At 58.4% G+C, this 17,759-nt stretch overlaps 1 protein-coding gene across 4 annotated transcripts in view; it reads right to left on the reverse strand.

Annotated features, from left to right (window-relative positions):
- Nucleotides 1–17,759, reverse strand: part of CHD6 (chromodomain helicase DNA binding protein 6) — a 183,065-nt gene that overhangs the window by 51,424 nt on the left and 113,882 nt on the right. For all 4 annotated transcript variants that reach the window (XM_073309956.2, XM_073309953.2, XM_073309955.2 and 1 more), the window contains 7 exons: nt 16,226–16,369; nt 13,841–14,096; nt 13,245–13,455; nt 10,425–10,620; nt 9,559–9,723; nt 7,997–8,176; nt 5,942–6,052 (listed from right to left, as the gene is read on the reverse strand). In XM_073309956.2, coding sequence (XP_073166057.1) covers nt 5,942–6,052; nt 7,997–8,176; nt 9,559–9,723; nt 10,425–10,620; nt 13,245–13,455; nt 13,841–14,096; nt 16,226–16,369 — 1,263 coding nt within the window. The remainder of the gene's footprint in view (nt 1–5,941; nt 6,053–7,996; nt 8,177–9,558; nt 9,724–10,424; nt 10,621–13,244; nt 13,456–13,840; nt 14,097–16,225; nt 16,370–17,759) is intronic.

Here is a 17,759-nt window from a genome sequence, read left to right on the forward strand (position 1 = left end):
GCGAGCGTGACACTTAGACTGTCTGTCAGGGCTCGACTGTCCCCAGGGAGATATTGGAGCAGCTAGGACCTCCAACACATCCAAGTCCAAAACTGCTCCACCGGTAGTGGCTGGGCCACTGGTACTACTATACTATAACTAGAACTACAACTATTAATCTACAACAAACTACGAACAAACTGTAGGGTGAACGCTAGGGAGAGTGGAGAGTAGCAAAGCCAAGCTCCACAGTTCCAACAAATGTCAAGGGCGGTAAGAAGGAACTGAGGGGGCGCTGGGTCGGCTGGGGTATATATCCAGCGCCATGAAGGCGCCACTCCAGGGGGCTCCACAGCCGACTCACTGGGTGTTGCTAGGGTAAAAATTCTCTGACGGCCGTGCACACAGCACGTGCACACCTAATTGGAATCGATATGAGCAAGCACTCGAAGAACCACCACACCTACTATGAACTTTAACTAACTAGCAAGCTAAGAAAAATAGCAATTTACAAATGTCTTTACAGGTGTTACAAGAGCTGCAGGAGGAGAAGACACAGGGTTCCGACTCAGGCCAGGTGACAGTAAGAAGGAACTGGAGACGTGTTATACCCTTAGTTGGGAGCACGAGGAGATCCAGGGAGCAAGCCAATAGGCACTGCTTGGAAGAATTTCCAGTCTCAGGTGCATGGCGTGCACGCGTACCCATGTGTGGAATACACGTCGGGACCCACACTCCATGAAGAATGAGTGTGTGTATGTGTGGCAGGGGTGGGGAATGACAATCATTTGCAAGCACAAAATTGTCCCTGGGATACCACAGGCGAAAATTAGGCCCAACAGCTACAAAACTACCTACACTTGGTAGCGGGCTCCTGCCCCACCAAGCCCAGGCAACGCAACTGGTGTGGTAAATGCCGTGCTCCAGGGCAGGATAATTTACTTGTAGAGGGGGTGGAGGGATAGGGCTGTGACAAGAGAATTAGCCTGTCATAAATACAAAGGGAAGGGTAACCACCTTTCTGTAGACAGTGCTATAAAATCCCTCCTGGCCAGAGGTAAAGTCCTGTTACCTGTAAAGGGTTAAGAAGCTCAGGTGACCTGGCTGGCACCTGACTCATAATGACCAATGAGGGGACAAGATACTTTCAAATCTGGAGTGGGGGGGAAAGGCTTTTGTCTGTCTGTGTGATACCTTTGCCAGGAATAGATCAAGGATGCAAGCCTCCAACTCCTGTAAAGTTAGTAAGTAATCTAGCTAGAACATGCGTTAGGTTTTCTTTGTTTTGGCTTGTGAAATTCGCTGTGCTGGAGGGAATGTCTATTCCTGTTTTTGTGTCTTTTTGTAACTTAAGGTTTTGCCTAGAGGGATTCTCTATGTTTTGAATCTGACTGCCTGTAAGATTATCTTCCATTCTGATCTTACAGAGTTGTTCTCTTATCTTTTTTTGTTCTTCTAATAAAGTTCTGTTTTTTTAAAATCTGATTGGGTTTTTTGGGTGTTAAAAATCCAAGGCTGGTCTGTGCTCATCTTGTTTATTCTCAAACCTCCCCAGGAAAGGGGGTGTAAGGGCTTGGGGGGATATTTTGGGGAAATAGGAACTCCAAGTGGTCCTTTCCTTGTTCTTTGTCTAAATCACTTGGTGGTGGCAGCATACTGTTCAAAGACAAGGCGAAGTTTGTGCCTTGGGAAAGTTTTTAACCTAAGCTGGTAGAAATAAGCTTAGGGGGTCTTTCATGCAGGTCCCCACATCTGTACCCTAGAGTTCAGAGTGGGGAAGGAACCCTGACACAGCCGACAGAAGGTGTAGGATACAACAGCATAAAAGCACCCCACACCAACTGGAGTCACACCATACCCGTACTGGTTGCTGGTCCTGTTGAATCCCATCTCTCCAGTAACACAAAGTCAGAGTCAGGCACATAGAGTCTCACGCGCACACACACACAAAGTCAGGCACGCAGACACACACAGGCACAGGCATGCAGTCAGGCACACAGAGTCAGACACAGTCTCACACAGACACACACACCTCTTTTCCTGTCAGAACAGTGAAATCTGAGGAGCTGCTGTGAAATGTTGCCCATTAAGCCTCCCCTTTGCTACCATCTAAGCCCATCTGCTGTTGCTGCCCTAGCTGGAATTTCAGAAGCCAGAACCCCTCGGGAGGCACTGAAGCTAGCTGCACAGAGGTTTGCACTTGCCAAAGAAAGCTGGAGGGGAGAGGCCCAGCTGTTTGGCTGAGCATGCAGGCCCAGCAGGACATGCTCTGAGAGCAGGACCAGAGGACCAGACTCCATCTGTTTACTCTTTCTTCCAAGCAGGCAAAGCCCTCATTCTTTGTGTTTAATGTTCTCTTCTAGAAACATCTTCTACCACGGACAGTGCAGGCAGGTGCCACAGGGAGCTGGGGCTGGGGCGGCTAGTACTGGCTAGATGTTCCCAAAGGCTATGCTGTGAACCTTCCTGAGGCTCTGCTGCTGGAGAAAAGGCCGACTAGCAAGCGTCTAGAAATATCCTGGCCTCTCAGGGTACTCCAGCAGCCATATTTACCCACTATCACTGCTGGGTAAAGGGCAGTTTACAGGTGTGGGCAGCACGGCAGCAGCCACAGCAGAACCACCTGCAAACACTCAGTTATCCCAGTGAACCACCCAAGCGCAGGACAGCTGAGAGGATTCCCTGGTTGTGCATTTACTGTCTGCATTTCTCTTATCTTGGAGAACAGCAACAGGCTGGTCAGTTTCACTTCCCGGTTCCCCTGCACTAGCCCAGTTCTCCCATTCCTTTTCACAAAGCTCTCTCCAGTCGATCGCAATCTCCGGACGCTGAAAGTCCAGTGGTGCAGCAGGGCTGCCACTAAGGCAGGCTCCCTGCCTGCTCCGGCACCACGACGCTCCCGGAAACGGCCAGCACACCCCACAGCCCTGGAGGGATGCGGGGGGAAGAGGGGACTCTGCGTGCTGCTCCTGCCTGCAAGCACCATCCCTGCAGCTCCCATTGGCCAGGAACGGGGAACTGCAGCCAATGGGAGCTGCGGGGGACAGTGCCTACAGAGAGGGGCAGCGGGCGCAGAGCCACATGCCACCCCCACCAGGGTTGCATTGGCTCCTTCTGGGAGTGGCGTGGGGCTGAGGCAAGCAGGCAAGCACCACAACTCCCAGCCCTCTCCCAGAGCCAGCACCTCATACCCCCTCCTGCATCCCACACCCCGACCCCCCTGCCCCAGCCCTGCCCCTGCTCCCAGAGCCAGTACCCCGTAACCCCTCCTGTCCCCCAAAACTCTGCCCCAGCCCGGAGCCCCCTCCTGCACCCAAACTTTCTCCCAGAGCCTGCACCCGCACCCCCTCCTGCACCCCAACCCTCTGCCCCAGGCTCAGTCCGGAACCCTCTCTCACACTCCGAACCCCTCGGCCCCAGCCCAGAGCCTGCACACCCTCCTGAACCTCAACCCCCTGCCCCAGCCCAGTGAAAGTGACTGGATTTCTGGTTTAAGGCATACACTAAATGATAGAAAAAACCCTGCTGGAGCCAGCTTTCCCACTGCATGGCCTGGGGTTAGCGCCTTATCCGCAAAGGGATCAGGGCCAGGCAGCAGCTTTGGTGACTCCTGGTAAATGCTCAGCCCCACTGGTGGGGCAACGAGAGCCCTGAGTACTAACGAGGTGAGTGAGGCAGAGAGAGCTGCTCCCATGAGAACGCTGGCCAGGTATTGTCTTGTACACAGAGCAGCCTATCCTTGTTATGGCAACCCCCAACCTCTGCCCACCCACTGCTCCCTGCCTGGCCCATGGCCCAGGAATCGGTGAAGGGATGGGGCCATGGCAGGAGCTGGCATGGGAGCTCACAGCAGGTGGGAAGGGCACACCAGCGATGCCACCTGTGTGGGTTGCCCTGTGTTCCAGCACTCAGCAAGGCGCTGAGGAGGAGTGAGCACCTCTTAGCACTCTGAGGCTTAAGTGAATAAAACAGCCAGGATCCCTGGTGCAAACCACCTGGCCAGCCCCACTATGACATGGCGCCCACCCCTCCTCCCCACAGAACTAGAGGGGCCAAATCCACCTCCAGGGTTGCTGGGTCGAGAAGGGCCTCAGGACAGATGGACAGGGCCCCAGGCTGTGCTAAGACACACGTCTTCCTGAGTGCTGGGAGCTGCAGCCAGCCACCGTCCATCATCCGCATGGAAGCGGAGCCAGGAGAACCCAAGTACAGCACCAAGTGACAAATGCAGCTGGGGACCCATGTGCTCCCTCCAGGGCAAGGCTTTCTTGGATGGGCATGACCATAAGAACTGTCAGACTGGGTCAGACCAAGGGTCCATCAAGCATAGTATCCTGTCTTCCGACAGCGGCCAGTGGCAGATGCTTCAGAGGGAATGAACAGAACAGGGCAATTATCAAGTGATCCATTCCCTGTTGTCCACTCCCAGCTTCTGGCAGGCAGAGGCTTAGGGACACTCAGAGCATGGGGTTGCATCCCTGACCATCTTGGCAAGTAGCCATTGACAGACCTGTCCTCCATGAACTTATCTCATTCTTTTTTGAACTCCGTTATAGTTTTGGCCTTCACAACATCCCCGGCAATGAGTTCCACAAGTTGACGGTGCGCTCTGTGAAGAAGTACTTCCTTATGTTTGTTAAATCTGCTGCCTATTCATTTCATTGGCTGACCCCTACTTCCTGTGTTATGTGAAGGGGTAAATAAAAATTCCTTATTCACTTTCTCCACGCCAGTCACGATTTTATAGACCTCTCTCATAGCCCCCCTTAGTCATCTCTTTTCCAAGCTGAACAGTCTCAGTCTTTTTAATCTCTCCTCATATGGAAGCTGTTCCAGACCCCAATCATTTCTGTTGTCCTTCTCTGGACCTTTTCCAACTCCAATATATCTTTTCTGAGATGGGGCCACCAGAACTGCATGCAGTATTCAAGATGTGGGCATACCACGGATGTATATAGAGGTATTATGATATTTTCTGTCTTAGCTCTCCCTTTCCTAATGGTTCCTAACATTCTGTTAGCTTTTTAGCCTGTGGCTGCACATTGCATGTGACTGACAGGTGTAGGTGCGACTCCGTGGAGATCAGTGCCGTTCACTCAGCCTCAGGCAGGCACTCCAGCACTGAGAGCGTTCGGGTTTGGTCACTGCCGGTTGGGCCCCACACTCACTGCAGCTTCCTGACGTGCGTCACGGCAGACAGCTGTTCTGAGCCAGGCATGGGGCAGGCAGTGCTGAGCACCACACGCATGCACACCCCCAGCCAGATGCCATTGGCCCAGTGGGACTATATGCTGAAGGTGGGGAGGGCTGGGGAGCTGGGGCCATCTCCTGAGGCCCCCTTGCAGCTGGGCTGGCTGCCAACCCTCCCACCAAGTGCTACACTGGGAGGTGCTTACAGCTCCCAAATAGCCCCCTCTTCGCAGGGGAAGTGTGAAGTGCCACCAGTGCAGCTCCATGCATCCCCCCTTATCCCCCACGCGCCAGGGGCTGGTCAAAGCAGCCTGCTGGTTCCACTGCTGCCAAATAAACCAGCTGGGACAATGTCTTACACTGGGCTGCTCTTCCCATGTCTTCCCGCAGGAGAGCGCAGACACCCCAGCCACTGCTCTCAACACTGTCACACTGCCCAGCCTGAGGGAGCCCAGCTCAGGCCTCCCAGAGCAGCCAGAATTAAGTCACTCACCTCCCAGCAATCCTTCCTTTGGGTGAGCTACTGGACACTTGGGCTCTGCACTTGCACTGAACCCAGCCCTGGGAGCGCAGCACACCTGTCCTGCCTGAGGGGGAGGGCTGCAGCTGGGTTTGTTAGCAACGGAGACGTGTGCATATGCGGCCGCCCAGAGGAGCGTGGAGGAGTGTGCGGCCGCCCAGAGGAGCGTGCGGCCGCCCAGAGGAGCATGTGTGCATGTGGAGGAGTACGCACGTCCATGCATGAGCATGGCTGCCCATTTTTAGGCTCTACCTTTTCGTTCTTTGCGTCCGTGTCCAGCTCTGCTATCTTAGCCCACTTCTGCCAGAAGTTGGGGTCATCCAAGGAAATGTCAGTTCTGTTCCCTGAAGCGACAAAGCTGGCCTGGGGGTGAAGGAAGAGCCAGTTAACAGTCTGCAATGCATCCTCAGCAACAGCAAGAGAGGCTGTGTGCTCCCACCTGCACCCTGTCTGTACGGAGAAGGGATCACTACCAGCAACCTCTTCATTTGCTAAGGGGGTCCAGGAGCCAGGGTTGTTTCCAGCCCCCTGGAAATTCAGCCCTGGCAAAGTATAAGAGGTGGGACAGCCCCACCCTGTCCAGCAGCGCCCAGATTGCCAGCCTTGGGAGCACAATGCAGTACAGCTTTCATGGGCTCCCTCCTCTACAGCAGGTGGTTAGAGCTGAGCTCTGATGGCACTGACGTACGGTGCGCTGCACTACCCCTGGCCAGCAACGGGAGCATACAGCAGAGCCAGCCATTACCCCCTGTGCTTCAGGGCTACACCCCCCCAGAGTCAGGTCCTATGCAGCAGGAGGGAGGAGACAGAATTAGGCCACTGGGGTCCAAGAATGGATATTGAGCTGGTGTCTCTGCTCCATAGTCACAGGGAGGACAGCACTGCAAGAATAATGGCCCTGCATCTCCAGACTGCTTGCAGCCCCGGCTATCAAGCATGAGTGCACTGCTGCTCTGGCAGCAGGGGTTCCATGGGGTGGACAGATCCACAGACGCTGAGCACATGGCAGCAGGGGTTCCATGGGGCAGACAGACCCACAGACGCTGCGCACATGGCAGCAGGGCTTCCATGGGGCAGACAGACCTATAGACGCTGAGCACATGGCAGCAGGGGTTCCATGGGGCAGACAGACCTATAGACGCTGTGTACATGGCAGCAGGGGTTCCATGGGGCAGACAGACCCACAGACGCTGCGCACATGGCAGCAGGGGTTCCATGGGACGCACAGACCCATACGTTTTGTGCACATGGCAGCAGGGATTCCATGGGGTGGGGGCTGGACAGACTTTGGATAAATGTGCTCAGGTCCCCAGGACAAGGCCAACCCTGCAAATTCCCCTGGGATCTGTGAGAGAAGCTTGGCTCTTTCCTTCTCCCACTTCCTCCCCACAACAGAGGGCGCAGGCCTGGCTCAGCCCTGAGGGATCCAGGACAATAGATTTAGCTGGGGCAGGAGAGAACACACAGCCGGCCCTGCCACTGGGATGCATCTGTCAATCACTAGAAGGAGCAGACTCCAGCTCCCTCCCTAGGGCCATGGGACCTCCAGTGGTCCCTGTTGAACAGGTTCTGGACCGGGCAAGGTCTCTGTGCAGCCAACCAGTATCACTGGGGCCTTCATGACAGCCCTTTGTGCAGCTGTGGGGCAATGCAGACAATGACGCACATAGTTGAGGAATGCCTGCTGATTATGTTCAGCAGTGGCCTAAAAGAACTGCATCATGCCACTGAAGATGCCATCGCATGGCTAGATGACTATGCACATGCTAAATAAATAAACTGATGCGCGAGTGAGCAAATCTGCAGAGTACAAGGGATCTCCTCAGAACAGAGCAACATCTCCTGGAGGTTCCTGAGGCGCGGGAAGGATCTCTTCCAGAGCTGAGAACAGAACCCCCATCTCACTCTAACTACTAGAACACTCCCCCGCACAGCATGGATTGTGCGGACACCGTGAGAAATCCAAAAGCCTGGGAAAGGCTCCACAGGAGACATCCATCCTGGGTGAACTAGACAGAAGCCAAGCTGAGCTGCTCACACAGCCACCCCTTGCTGCCAAAGGCTGGCCACGACATTCCCTCCTACACCCGGCGCCCTCCTGTGCCGCCCCGCTTTCTGTACCACCTGGACTCAGCTCCTGACCTCAGCGGGGTGGGACCCAGCTGCACTGACACACACAGGGATGCTCAGAAAGCAACAGGCCAAGCCAAGACCAGGGAAACGAAGTCTGTGTCCCATCTGCCCAGTGCACCCCACCCTTGCCCTGCCAAAGAAGGCAGGCAGCTCCCCAGGCAGTGTAAACGGCACCTTGGCAAAGGTGGAACCCTTCCCCTCCGACTGGATAGTGATCGTTTGGGTTCTGCGCTGCAGGATCTGATCAATATCTTCCTCGCAGAACTTGGAGCCTTCATCTTCCTCGTCCATTAAAGCCCCGTATGCTCCTTTCCGTAGCAAGTCTTCGACCTCCATCTTTGAGAGCTGCTGCACCTGCAAAAGATACAGGATGTCAGCACTGTGCCAGCCGCCCCAGAGCCGGGGCTAGGCTGGGAGTGCAGGCATGGGGGACGGAGGCTCCCTCCCCGAGCCAGCCCTTGAAGGAAGGGGCATCTAACAGTCCCAGAGCCATGGTACTAACTGGAACTGCAGCGCCCATCCCTGCAGATGGTGCCTATGGAACTGCGAGAGCCTGCAATGACTGTGCTAGACTGCAGCTGGATGCCCCCAGACACAGCCCGCTCCTGACCCAAGAGTGGACAGGGAGGGATCTGGGTGAGATCAAACAAATACACAGAGGGAAAGTGAGGCAAAAGGCTGGGTAAACCACAGCCCCTCTGCCTGGCTGCCCCCTGGAACTCCTGTTAATGCAGCCGCCCTTCTGGGCAGGGGACCTGCCCACACACTCGCAGCAGGGCTCTGCAGCTTCCTCTGGGCTAGGAATGATCCAGTCAAGGTACAAGACTTCACCTTCTCCACACTGGTACCTGGCCCTTCTCCTACCCCCACCCCCAGACACTTCCCTGGGAATCAGGACTGTCACATGGGTGTGACGGGTCTTTAAGCTATTTTGTTTATGATGCCATGGGGCAACTGGCCACCCCTGCTGGTCACAGTGCTAGGAAAGTTCAGAGTCCGAAATGGGAGAGCCCTACAGGCCCCGGCCCCCAAGACCCAGGCCCAGCTCTGTTACTGGAAGCTGTTAGTGTGCTTTCACACTTCCTGCTAAGCTGTCATGACCTCGTCTCGCTGGCAGCGCCGCCTGGGCACAGCAAGACCACCACATGCCCTCTGCTCTCTCGCAGGCAGTTCCCATCCATGGTGGTTAGTTTTGATAGCAGGGGACAAGGCACCTTTGGGTACACTCAGCTCCATCAATGTGGGATCTCAGCGCCCCCAAGATCCTGGGGTAGGCTCAAAACTCAGTCCTTAATGGACATTCATCCATCCAGAGCCACAATAAACCTAGCGGGGTGGAAGCCTCTGCTCAGGGCAAGCCAATGGCTAGATGAGCAACTCTAGAGCTGGGATAGCAGGGGGCTGCAGGTCAGGCCTGAGGGGCATTGGCAGCGCTGGGGGGCTGGGCTGGATGCTGCAGGACAGGACTGATGTCCATGGCAGAGGTACCTGAAATCTGTTCTGTCAGGGACATGGATCCTCCTCAGGGTCTGCATGAAGCCTTGGCTCCACACACTCACCCGTGCTGTGCGGGCAAGCGAGTGGGATCTGTCCTGCGCTATTGGCCACAGGCCTACTCCGGAGGCTCAGTCCTGCCCCCCTCTGCGCAGCCAAGGGCACTGGGGGCACGCACAGACACAGTCACTCGGGGGAACACGGCAAGGAGCCTTCCCATGGCAGACAGACAGGCAGCCTACCCCGTTGGTGCTGCCCTTGCGGTTGATGTCCTGCAGCACGGCCTTGTCCAGGCCCAGCTTGAGGCTGGCCTTGTCGAACATCTCGCGCTCGTAGGAGTTCCTGGTGATGAGGCGATAGACCTTCACGGCCTTGCTCTGCCCGATCCGGTGGCAGCGCGCCTGTGCCTGGGACAGCAAAGGTCACAGCGTCAAATACAGCATGCGGGCAGCATAGGCACGGCTCTGCCTGCAGCAACCACTACAGCAGCCCTAGGGCACAACGGGCTGAGCCCAGCCCTCACCCCTGCCCGGAGCACAACGGGCAGAGCCCTGCCTCCGCCTCAACAAGGTGTCCTAGCGCTGACCTGAAGGACCCACCCCTAAGGAGCCGCCTTGGCCAGTCAAGGGGCAGTGAGCGCCATGTGGACGTGATGCAGAGGCCTGTTCTGGACTCAGCACCCCCTGCACCTGAGCTGCCCTCATCTGGGGATTCCATTCACGGCAGTGCAGGCCATGCTGAAGCCAGGAAGCTCTCGGCGACCAACTCCGCATCCCCCGACCCCGCGGGGGCCATGCTGGAGCAGGCACCCGAGGGGAGGGAAGGTTCCCCCTGCTCCTGACCCCCCAGCACAGCTGCTCCTTACTGTGCGGCACTTCCAGCACCACTCTGCTCTGGCTGCCTGGGCTGGCCTTCTTTAACTGGCCCTAGCTGTGGGTGGTATCTTGTCCCGTGGTCCCATTGGCTGTCCCCAGCGATGGGCGGGGCCTTGTCCCATGGTTCCAGTGGCTGGCACACAACTCCTCTGCTCTAATCAGCACTATTATTCATGCAAACCCCCCCACCCCTCTCGCCCCACCAACCCCATCACGGCCCTGCTCTGCAATACCTGGAGGTCGTTCTGTGGGTTCCAGTCTGAATCGAAGATGATGCAGGTGTCGGCAGCTGTGAGGTTAATGCCCAGGCCTCCCGCCCTGGTGCACAAGAGGAAGACGAAGCGGTCTGAGTCCGGTTTGCAGAAGCGATCGATGGCAGCCTGGCGCAGGTTCCCGCGCACCCGCCCATCGATGCGCTCATAGGTGTATCTGTTCAGACAGGGAACGGGGGACACGGCCAGGTCACCATACAGCCTGCACCATGCAGAGTAGGGCATCTCATCTCCGCAGACCCAGCTCCTGGAGCTACGGGGTGCCAGCCACCAGACTCAGAGCTGCTCTGGCAGCTCCAGGACACTCATTCCATGCAGGCACAAGGACCCCGGCTTTCCTGCTCCTGGGGCCAAGGGCAGCCAACCCCATGTGGCACAGGGGCCTACGGGCTGTGCAACACCTGAGGGCAGGAAGCGCTGCCGTTCTGGAGCAGAGACAGGGCCAGGGGCGGCTCCGTCAGAAACCTGTGTAGGGGCCTGCGCTGCTCAGAACTCTATGCCTGCATTCACAGGAGGCCAGCAGGAGCCCACACTGCAACAGAGGGGGCCATGACCTGGCCAGCAGACCCTGTGGCCTTGCCCCTGCCTGACCCTGGGGGCAGCGTTCTGCAGGGTTCCCTCCCACCGAGGCTCCCACACAGGAAGGCAGTGCAGCCTGCACCTGCTAGCTCCGGCCCCAGTACACAGTGGGTGATTGTGGGCTGAGGACACTCTGCTCTGCTGGTCATGATGGATGTGGCCTCCTGATAGGCATCCTGTGAGTTAAGCAACTCGCACAACCTGGGCTCCCTGGGGCCAGCCAGCGCCAGCTGTTGATTCCCCACCAGGAACCAGACTTCTCCTCTCTGTGGCGGCAGGGCCACTGAACAGCATGTCAGCTCAGCACTCGGCCACGAGGCTCCCATGGGCTCTGGGGAAGGAGCGATAGGCACAGGGGAGCCTTAGCCCACAGGGTCCTGTCTTCACCCGGACACTCCCAAGACGGGCCAACAGACAAGCCAGGGTGTGCCCAGGGAACGACGCTCTAAGATCTCTGGGCGAGCCAGCACTGAGGGGGGCTCTCCGGACAAGATGCTGCACAGTAGGAACAGGCCTCCACACTCACCACTGGGGCAGATGGTAGTGAGGCTCCCTGGGAATATTGGATAGGTGGGGCCAGATCCACTCCCATCCCCACCCCCACTCCCCACACGCTGATGGCACAGAGCCGTGTGACGCTGCCCCAGGAGGCAGACATATTCCCACAGGGTAAGAACAGAATGAAAGAATCACCCCCTTTGTGGCTATGGTACAACAGGCATGGGCAGGGTCCTGAGGCTGCTCTGTGCTGGGGGAAGCACACAGGGGTGTGCAGGGGCCTTTCTCCACAGCCTGCACTGAACACAGCTCGGCTACCACCCGGCTTGGGACCATCACTCATTGCAAACTGACCTCAGAGCTCACTGGCAGTGGGCATGACAGAGCATGGCACAGGGTGGGTAAGCCCCGCTGATGTAAGGATCCAGGAACTAGAGCCCAGGTCTGCAGAGCCTGAGATGGCTGACGTTCCCACAGTGCACTGGGAGGCCATGCAGATCCCCAGCCATGGGGCAGTGTGGAGAGCAGGCGTCGCAGAGACCAAGAGTGACAGCCCTCTGACTGGCCAAGTGTCCTATTGAACCCTGGAGGGTGCCCCAGGAAGTTGTCTGGGCACTACACGGACTTTGGGCCTGCTGCAACTCCAGAACCTCGTCTCGGCCTCTGACCCTGGCCTGTCTGACCCTGGTTCCTGCCTCCAGCCTGGTACTACTGCTGATCTCTGATCTCCCACCCCGGCCTGACTTTGACCCTGAATCTTGCTAATTGAACCCCGCTCTAGCTCACTGACTGCCATCCCTGCTGTGTGGACCCCAGCCCAGCTGTGACCGCTAGGTTCCTTACAGTGGACAAGGCAGGGTGTGAGCACAGTGGGTGAAGGGTGTGGGCAAGGCAGGTGAGGGTGAGGAGCAGGGCAGAGAGGCTGGATGGGCTGATCCATGTAAATAACAGAGCAGCATCTCTAAGCCATTTTCCTGCCACTTGCTCTGGCCACTTCTCATCTCCCAGCCACAGCCCAGTGTGAAAGTAACTGGAGGGAATATGGCCGTGGCAGCTGCGACGGGGGGCTGGAGATGGGCAGAGAGAGGGGCCAGGAGCAAGGGTCTATGCAGCTACCAGGACACCCAGGATCTCCCCAAGAGCACCTGGGAATGGCCCTGACACTCGAGCATCACCCCGATCTACCACCACTCTCCGCAGTCTCCCACGTGGCTCTTGCCTGGCGCTCTCCACCCTAGCCAAGGGGGAGCTGGGCGAGACTGAGTGCTGACTCAGCGGTGCAGGGAGCACACCAAAGCCCAGTGACCCCTGCCCTGCACACCTGGCCGGGCTAAGCCCCTGGAGGCTTAGCACAGAGGGGGAGACCCAGCTGGCTGGGCTGCAGCGAGGGGCCAAGAGTCTGGGGTGGGCGAGTAGAGAATGGAGTGAGGAAGAGGAGGCTGCTGAGGACCAAGTGAGCAGCGTGTGCTGAAGGAGGAAAGCTGCGGTGAGCTGGCTGCAGCTAGCTGGGCCCCCCCAGGCGGCGGTGCTGCTTCGAGAGCAGGGCGTCGCCACGCTCCCCTGCACTGCACACCAGGGCACAGCCCAAGTTTCTTGCCCAGCCTGTTCTGTGTGGGCAGGGAGGGTCGAGAGGGCATGTGCCCAAGGACTGGAACACACAGCAGGGCGGGAGGATTGGGGAGTGCCAGGCAGCGCTGTACTGACCGCCTCTGGATGAGATAGTCCTCCAGGATGTCCAGGCAGCGCACCATCTGGGAGAAGATCAGCACCTTGTGCCCACCGGCGATCAGCTTGGGGAGCAGCTTGTCAATCAGCACCAGCTTGCCAGCCGCCTGGATCATGGCCTGCAGCTGAAAGTCCAGCGCCTCTGGGCTGTGCGACTTACGGAAATCTTCCAGGATTTTCTCCTCCGCCCCTACAAAGCAGAAGGGGAAATCAGGCCTGGCTAGAGCTGTGGCCCACCTGCGTTGCCCGAGCACAGCCATCCTTGCTGCCTGGGCACAGCTGCCCTAGCCCTGCTCTCCACTGTCACACACCACGGGGTAGCAGGCCCCAGCTGCTGCCAGAGCCAGGCCCGACACCCGAGCCAGGTGGTCTAGGAAGCTGGTAAGTGGCCAGAACTACGGAGAGTAATGACTACACCTCACTCATTGCCCCGGGGTGGGAGCTGCTGAAAAGCACCAAGGAGCCCCTCACCACCATGAGGCAGGGCAGCTGCAGCACTGGTGCAGCTCATGGTGCTGAGGAGGTTGGGCATCTTGGCGTGTCCTGCCCCTGGTGCCCCATGCCCTATGGCTCACCGTTGATGAGATAGGGGTGGTTGCAGCACTTGCGCAGCTCCATCATGGTGTTGATGAGGTTGGGCATGTTGTGCTGGTTGGCGCCCTTGGACAGGAAGGAGAAGTTCTTCTCTAGGATGGCCCGGTAGTATTTCTTCTGGATGTTGGTCAGCTCCACTTCGATGATGGTCTCCTGCTTGGGCGCCAGGTTCTTCTCCACATCATCCTTCAGCCGCCGCAGCATCATGGGCTTCAGGATTGACTGTAACTTCTTCACCTGCCCAGGACAAGCGCAGACGCACTGTCCCCCCCGCCGTGTGCATGGCAGGCAGTGAAGACAAGTGCAGAGCCCTCTTGGGGCAGCCACCATGCACGTGAGGTCTCTGTGCTAATCTCCTCCCAGGGACACCAAGGCAAGTCTGTTCTGCTGACACCGAGAGAAGACTTCTCCAGCTGCCAGCCCTGCAAACTGCACTGGGGTCTGAGAGCCGGGCTGGGCTGGGCTGGGCTTGGTTACACCCGTGCAGGCCCACTGCTTTCACCCGGGCAGGTGTGTGACTACCTGGCCGTGCACCCAGAGCTCATAAACACTTCTGCCAGTGAGCCTGGCTTCCTCCCCAGAGCCCAGCTCATTCCCAGGAGCAGGCAGGCCAGGGAGCAGAGGGTCTGAGAGACGCCTGCTGAGCAGAGGCCCTTGTGAACCTTCACTGCACAGTTCACTGCCTCCCTCTGAGCACCCAGTTTATACCCAGCTCCTGCCTAAAGTGAGCCTGCCCCATATGCCCCAGTGCGATTGCTCCCCTTGTGGGCACAAAAAGTGTTGCTGTCACAATGCAGACAGCTGCTCTGAACTGTTGTGAGCAGAAGGGAGGTCCAGGGCTCCAGTCCCACTGGGATGCTGCTTGCTTTATGGCTCCATGAGCCCAAACCCGCTGCACAGTGAGGAGGGGCAGACTCTGCAAGCTCCACCCAGGCTCTCAAACAGCAGCAGCAGAGGCCTCCAGATGGACACAACACCAGGGATTCCGGAGGGGGTGTGCAGAACCAGCTGACTGCGCATGGCAAGAGCCTACCCCAAAGGGCACAGCTTTTCCAGAGCAGAGCCACTGACACATGGATTTAACTGCCCCCTTTGCGTCTTTACATTGGGGAATGGAGAGCAGCAGGAAGGACGTGTGCACAAGGGTGATGCGTACGCATCCAGAGATTGTGCGCTGTATGCGTAGGGTCCGTGCAAGTGAGCATGCAGGGTGTATACTGGATGCAGAGGGATGTGCTGAGCATGCATGGGGTGTGAGAGTGCTGAACATGCAGAGGGGGGTGTGAGTGTGCACAGAGCATATAGGAGATGTGTAGAGAGTACAGGGGAGGTCGGGGGTGCTGTGCGTGCATTAGGGTGTGTGCTGTGCATGTGCATGCAGGGGTCGTGGTGAGCGTGCGGGGGCATGCTATGTGTGAATAGGGACTGTGGGGTGCATGTGGGAGACTGGGGGGGCTGTGCGTCCAGGGCATGCAGAGCATGCGGGGGGGTGCTGGGCATATAGGGGGGTACTGGGCGTGCAGGGGCTGAAGATATGCTGGGCATGCAGGGCCAGGGAGGGGGGCAGGGGCCTGGGCGTGCAGGGCCTGGAGGGCGCTGGGCGTACGGGCGACTGTAGATCTGCTGGGTGTCTGCGGGGTGGGGGTGCTGGGCGTACAGGGGACTGTAGATCTGCCGCATGTCTGCGGGGTGGGTGCTGGGCATATGGGGGACTGTAGATATGCTGGATGCGTAGGGGCTGTCAGGGGGCTGGCCAAGCGAGGGCTGTGGTGCATGCGGGGGCTGGGGAATGCTGAGCACACAGAGGTTGCGGGGGGCTGAGCACACAGGGGCTGAGCATGCAGAGGCTATGGATGTGCGGGACATGCGAGGAGTGGCAGGGGATGTGCTGGGTATGCGGGTGCCGTGGATGCTGGGTGTGCGGGAGCTGGGGATGCTGGGTGTGTGGGAGCTGGGGGGTGCTGGGCACGTGGGGGCTGGGGAATGGCGGGGGATGTGCTCGGTACGCAGGTGCCGTGGATGCTGGGTGTACGGGGGCTGGGGATGCTGGGGGTGCTCTCAGGCAGGATCTTCGCTTGCAGCAAGGAGGAGCCCTATTGCCTTCGCTGGGATTAAAGTTAAGCATGTGTTTAATTGTGTTTCTGGATTGGGGCCCAGGTGTGCTGGGCCCCGCCTTCACAGCTGCTGGGCCCCACCCCCACAGCCCTGGGCCCTGCCCCCTGAGCCTCACTCCCACAGTCCCTGAGCCTCGCCCTGGGGCCCCGCCAGCTCCTAAGCCTCCCTCCCAAGACCCTGCCCCTGCAACTCTGAGCCCAATCCCTGGGCCCTTCCAGCCCCTGAGCCTCACCCCTGGGCCCTGCTGGTACCTGCTCCTCTGTCTTCAGGTCCCCAAATTCCTCCAGGAACGCCGTCTCTGAGGGGAACTGCTGGGGCTCCAGGAAGTTCAGCAGGCTGAAGAGCTCCTCCACTGAGTTCTGCAGGGGTGTCCCAGTCAGCAGCACCTTGTGTTCCTGAGCAGAGCAGGGTCAGGGCTTCAGCGTCAGGGGGCAGAGCTCATGCAGCCAGAGTCAGAGCAACGGGTTCAAAGGGGCTGGCAGGCTCGCCCCAGGGACACTCACTTGCCCTAGCCATGACTTCACTCCTGGGGCAGGAGGCCAGGGCAGCGATGCAGCAGACTGCAAACCCCAAGGGTCTGAAGGGCCACCGCTGGCCCAGGGCACTGGTACCGATCTGCTCCAGGTCAGCAGGCCCCCATGCCATTCCTGGTCAGGACACAATGGCCATGCACTGGAAAGTCTCTGTCCAGCCCTGACAGGTCCCTGTGTCACAGGATCAGCAGGGATGCCAAGGCCAGAGTGCTGCCAGGGCAGGGCTGCGGTAGCTCAGCAGCAGCACCGCATTGGAAGCTCGCTCTGCCCATGCTCTCTGGAGAGGAGTTCTCCTCAGTGCCGCTGGGCCAGGCCCTGTGCCCCCACAAGAAGGACCATGGTCCAGCAGTGAGATCAGTGGACCGGGAGGCAGAACTCCAGGATTCTATTCCCAGCTCCACTGCTGGCAAGTCTCGGCACTGCTCTGGGCTCGCGTTGCCGCCGGCATAAAAGGGGGCTGACAGTAGCGACCTGCTGGAGGGCCCCATGTCTCTACAGTGGCTGGGTGGGGCAGTCACTGCCTGTACTTGTTCCTTGTACTTGTACAGGAGGCACTGGCCCAGCAGGGGCCTGGAGCTGAGCGAGCCCAATGGGGCCAGCTCCTCCAGAGGGAAATGGTGCCCTTGACTTTGGGTGGGCAATGGACAGTCGAGTACACCCAGCTTCAGGAGCCAGCGTGAGCTCAGGGCGAGCTCGTGCCGCTCCCCAGGTGCTGCGTTAAACACTCACATTTATCCCCAGGTCGCTCTGCACGCAGAGAGCAGCTTCAAGAGCTGCCGGCTGAGAGAATGAATGAAAGTCGGGGGTGCTGGGAGACTGCAGCTTTCCAAGGGCATCGTGCAAAGAGCAGAGGGTGAGGAGCCAGTGAGCAGCGCGGGAACGGGGCCAGAATGAAAAGCAGAGGCTTGCAGTAGCATCCCATTAGCCTTGTACTGCCCACGCCCGCAGGGCTGCTGTGTGGGCAACCCGCCCCCAACATGGGGCACCAGAGAGTCAGACACGGACCCTTTTATGGCCCAGCACAAGCCCTATGACGAGTGCCATTCTGCAGTGCAGCAGAGCCTGCTAGCCTGAGCACACCAGCATGTTGGTCCCCTCTCCAGGGGCACCATGTTTGCCCAATACACATCCGGCAATAGTCGGCACTGATCTGCTTCTCAGCCTTCACCCCTCTGCGTCATCCCAGCACTGACAGCTTTGTGAGCTCGCTGAATACCAAGAAAAGAGCTTGTTTCTAGAGCACCTTTCATCC

The sequence above is a fragment of the Lepidochelys kempii genome, chromosome 13 (genome assembly GCF_965140285.1).
Source record: "Lepidochelys kempii isolate rLepKem1 chromosome 13, rLepKem1.hap1, whole genome shotgun sequence".
NCBI classification, from domain to species: domain Eukaryota; kingdom Metazoa; phylum Chordata; order Testudines; family Cheloniidae; genus Lepidochelys; species Lepidochelys kempii.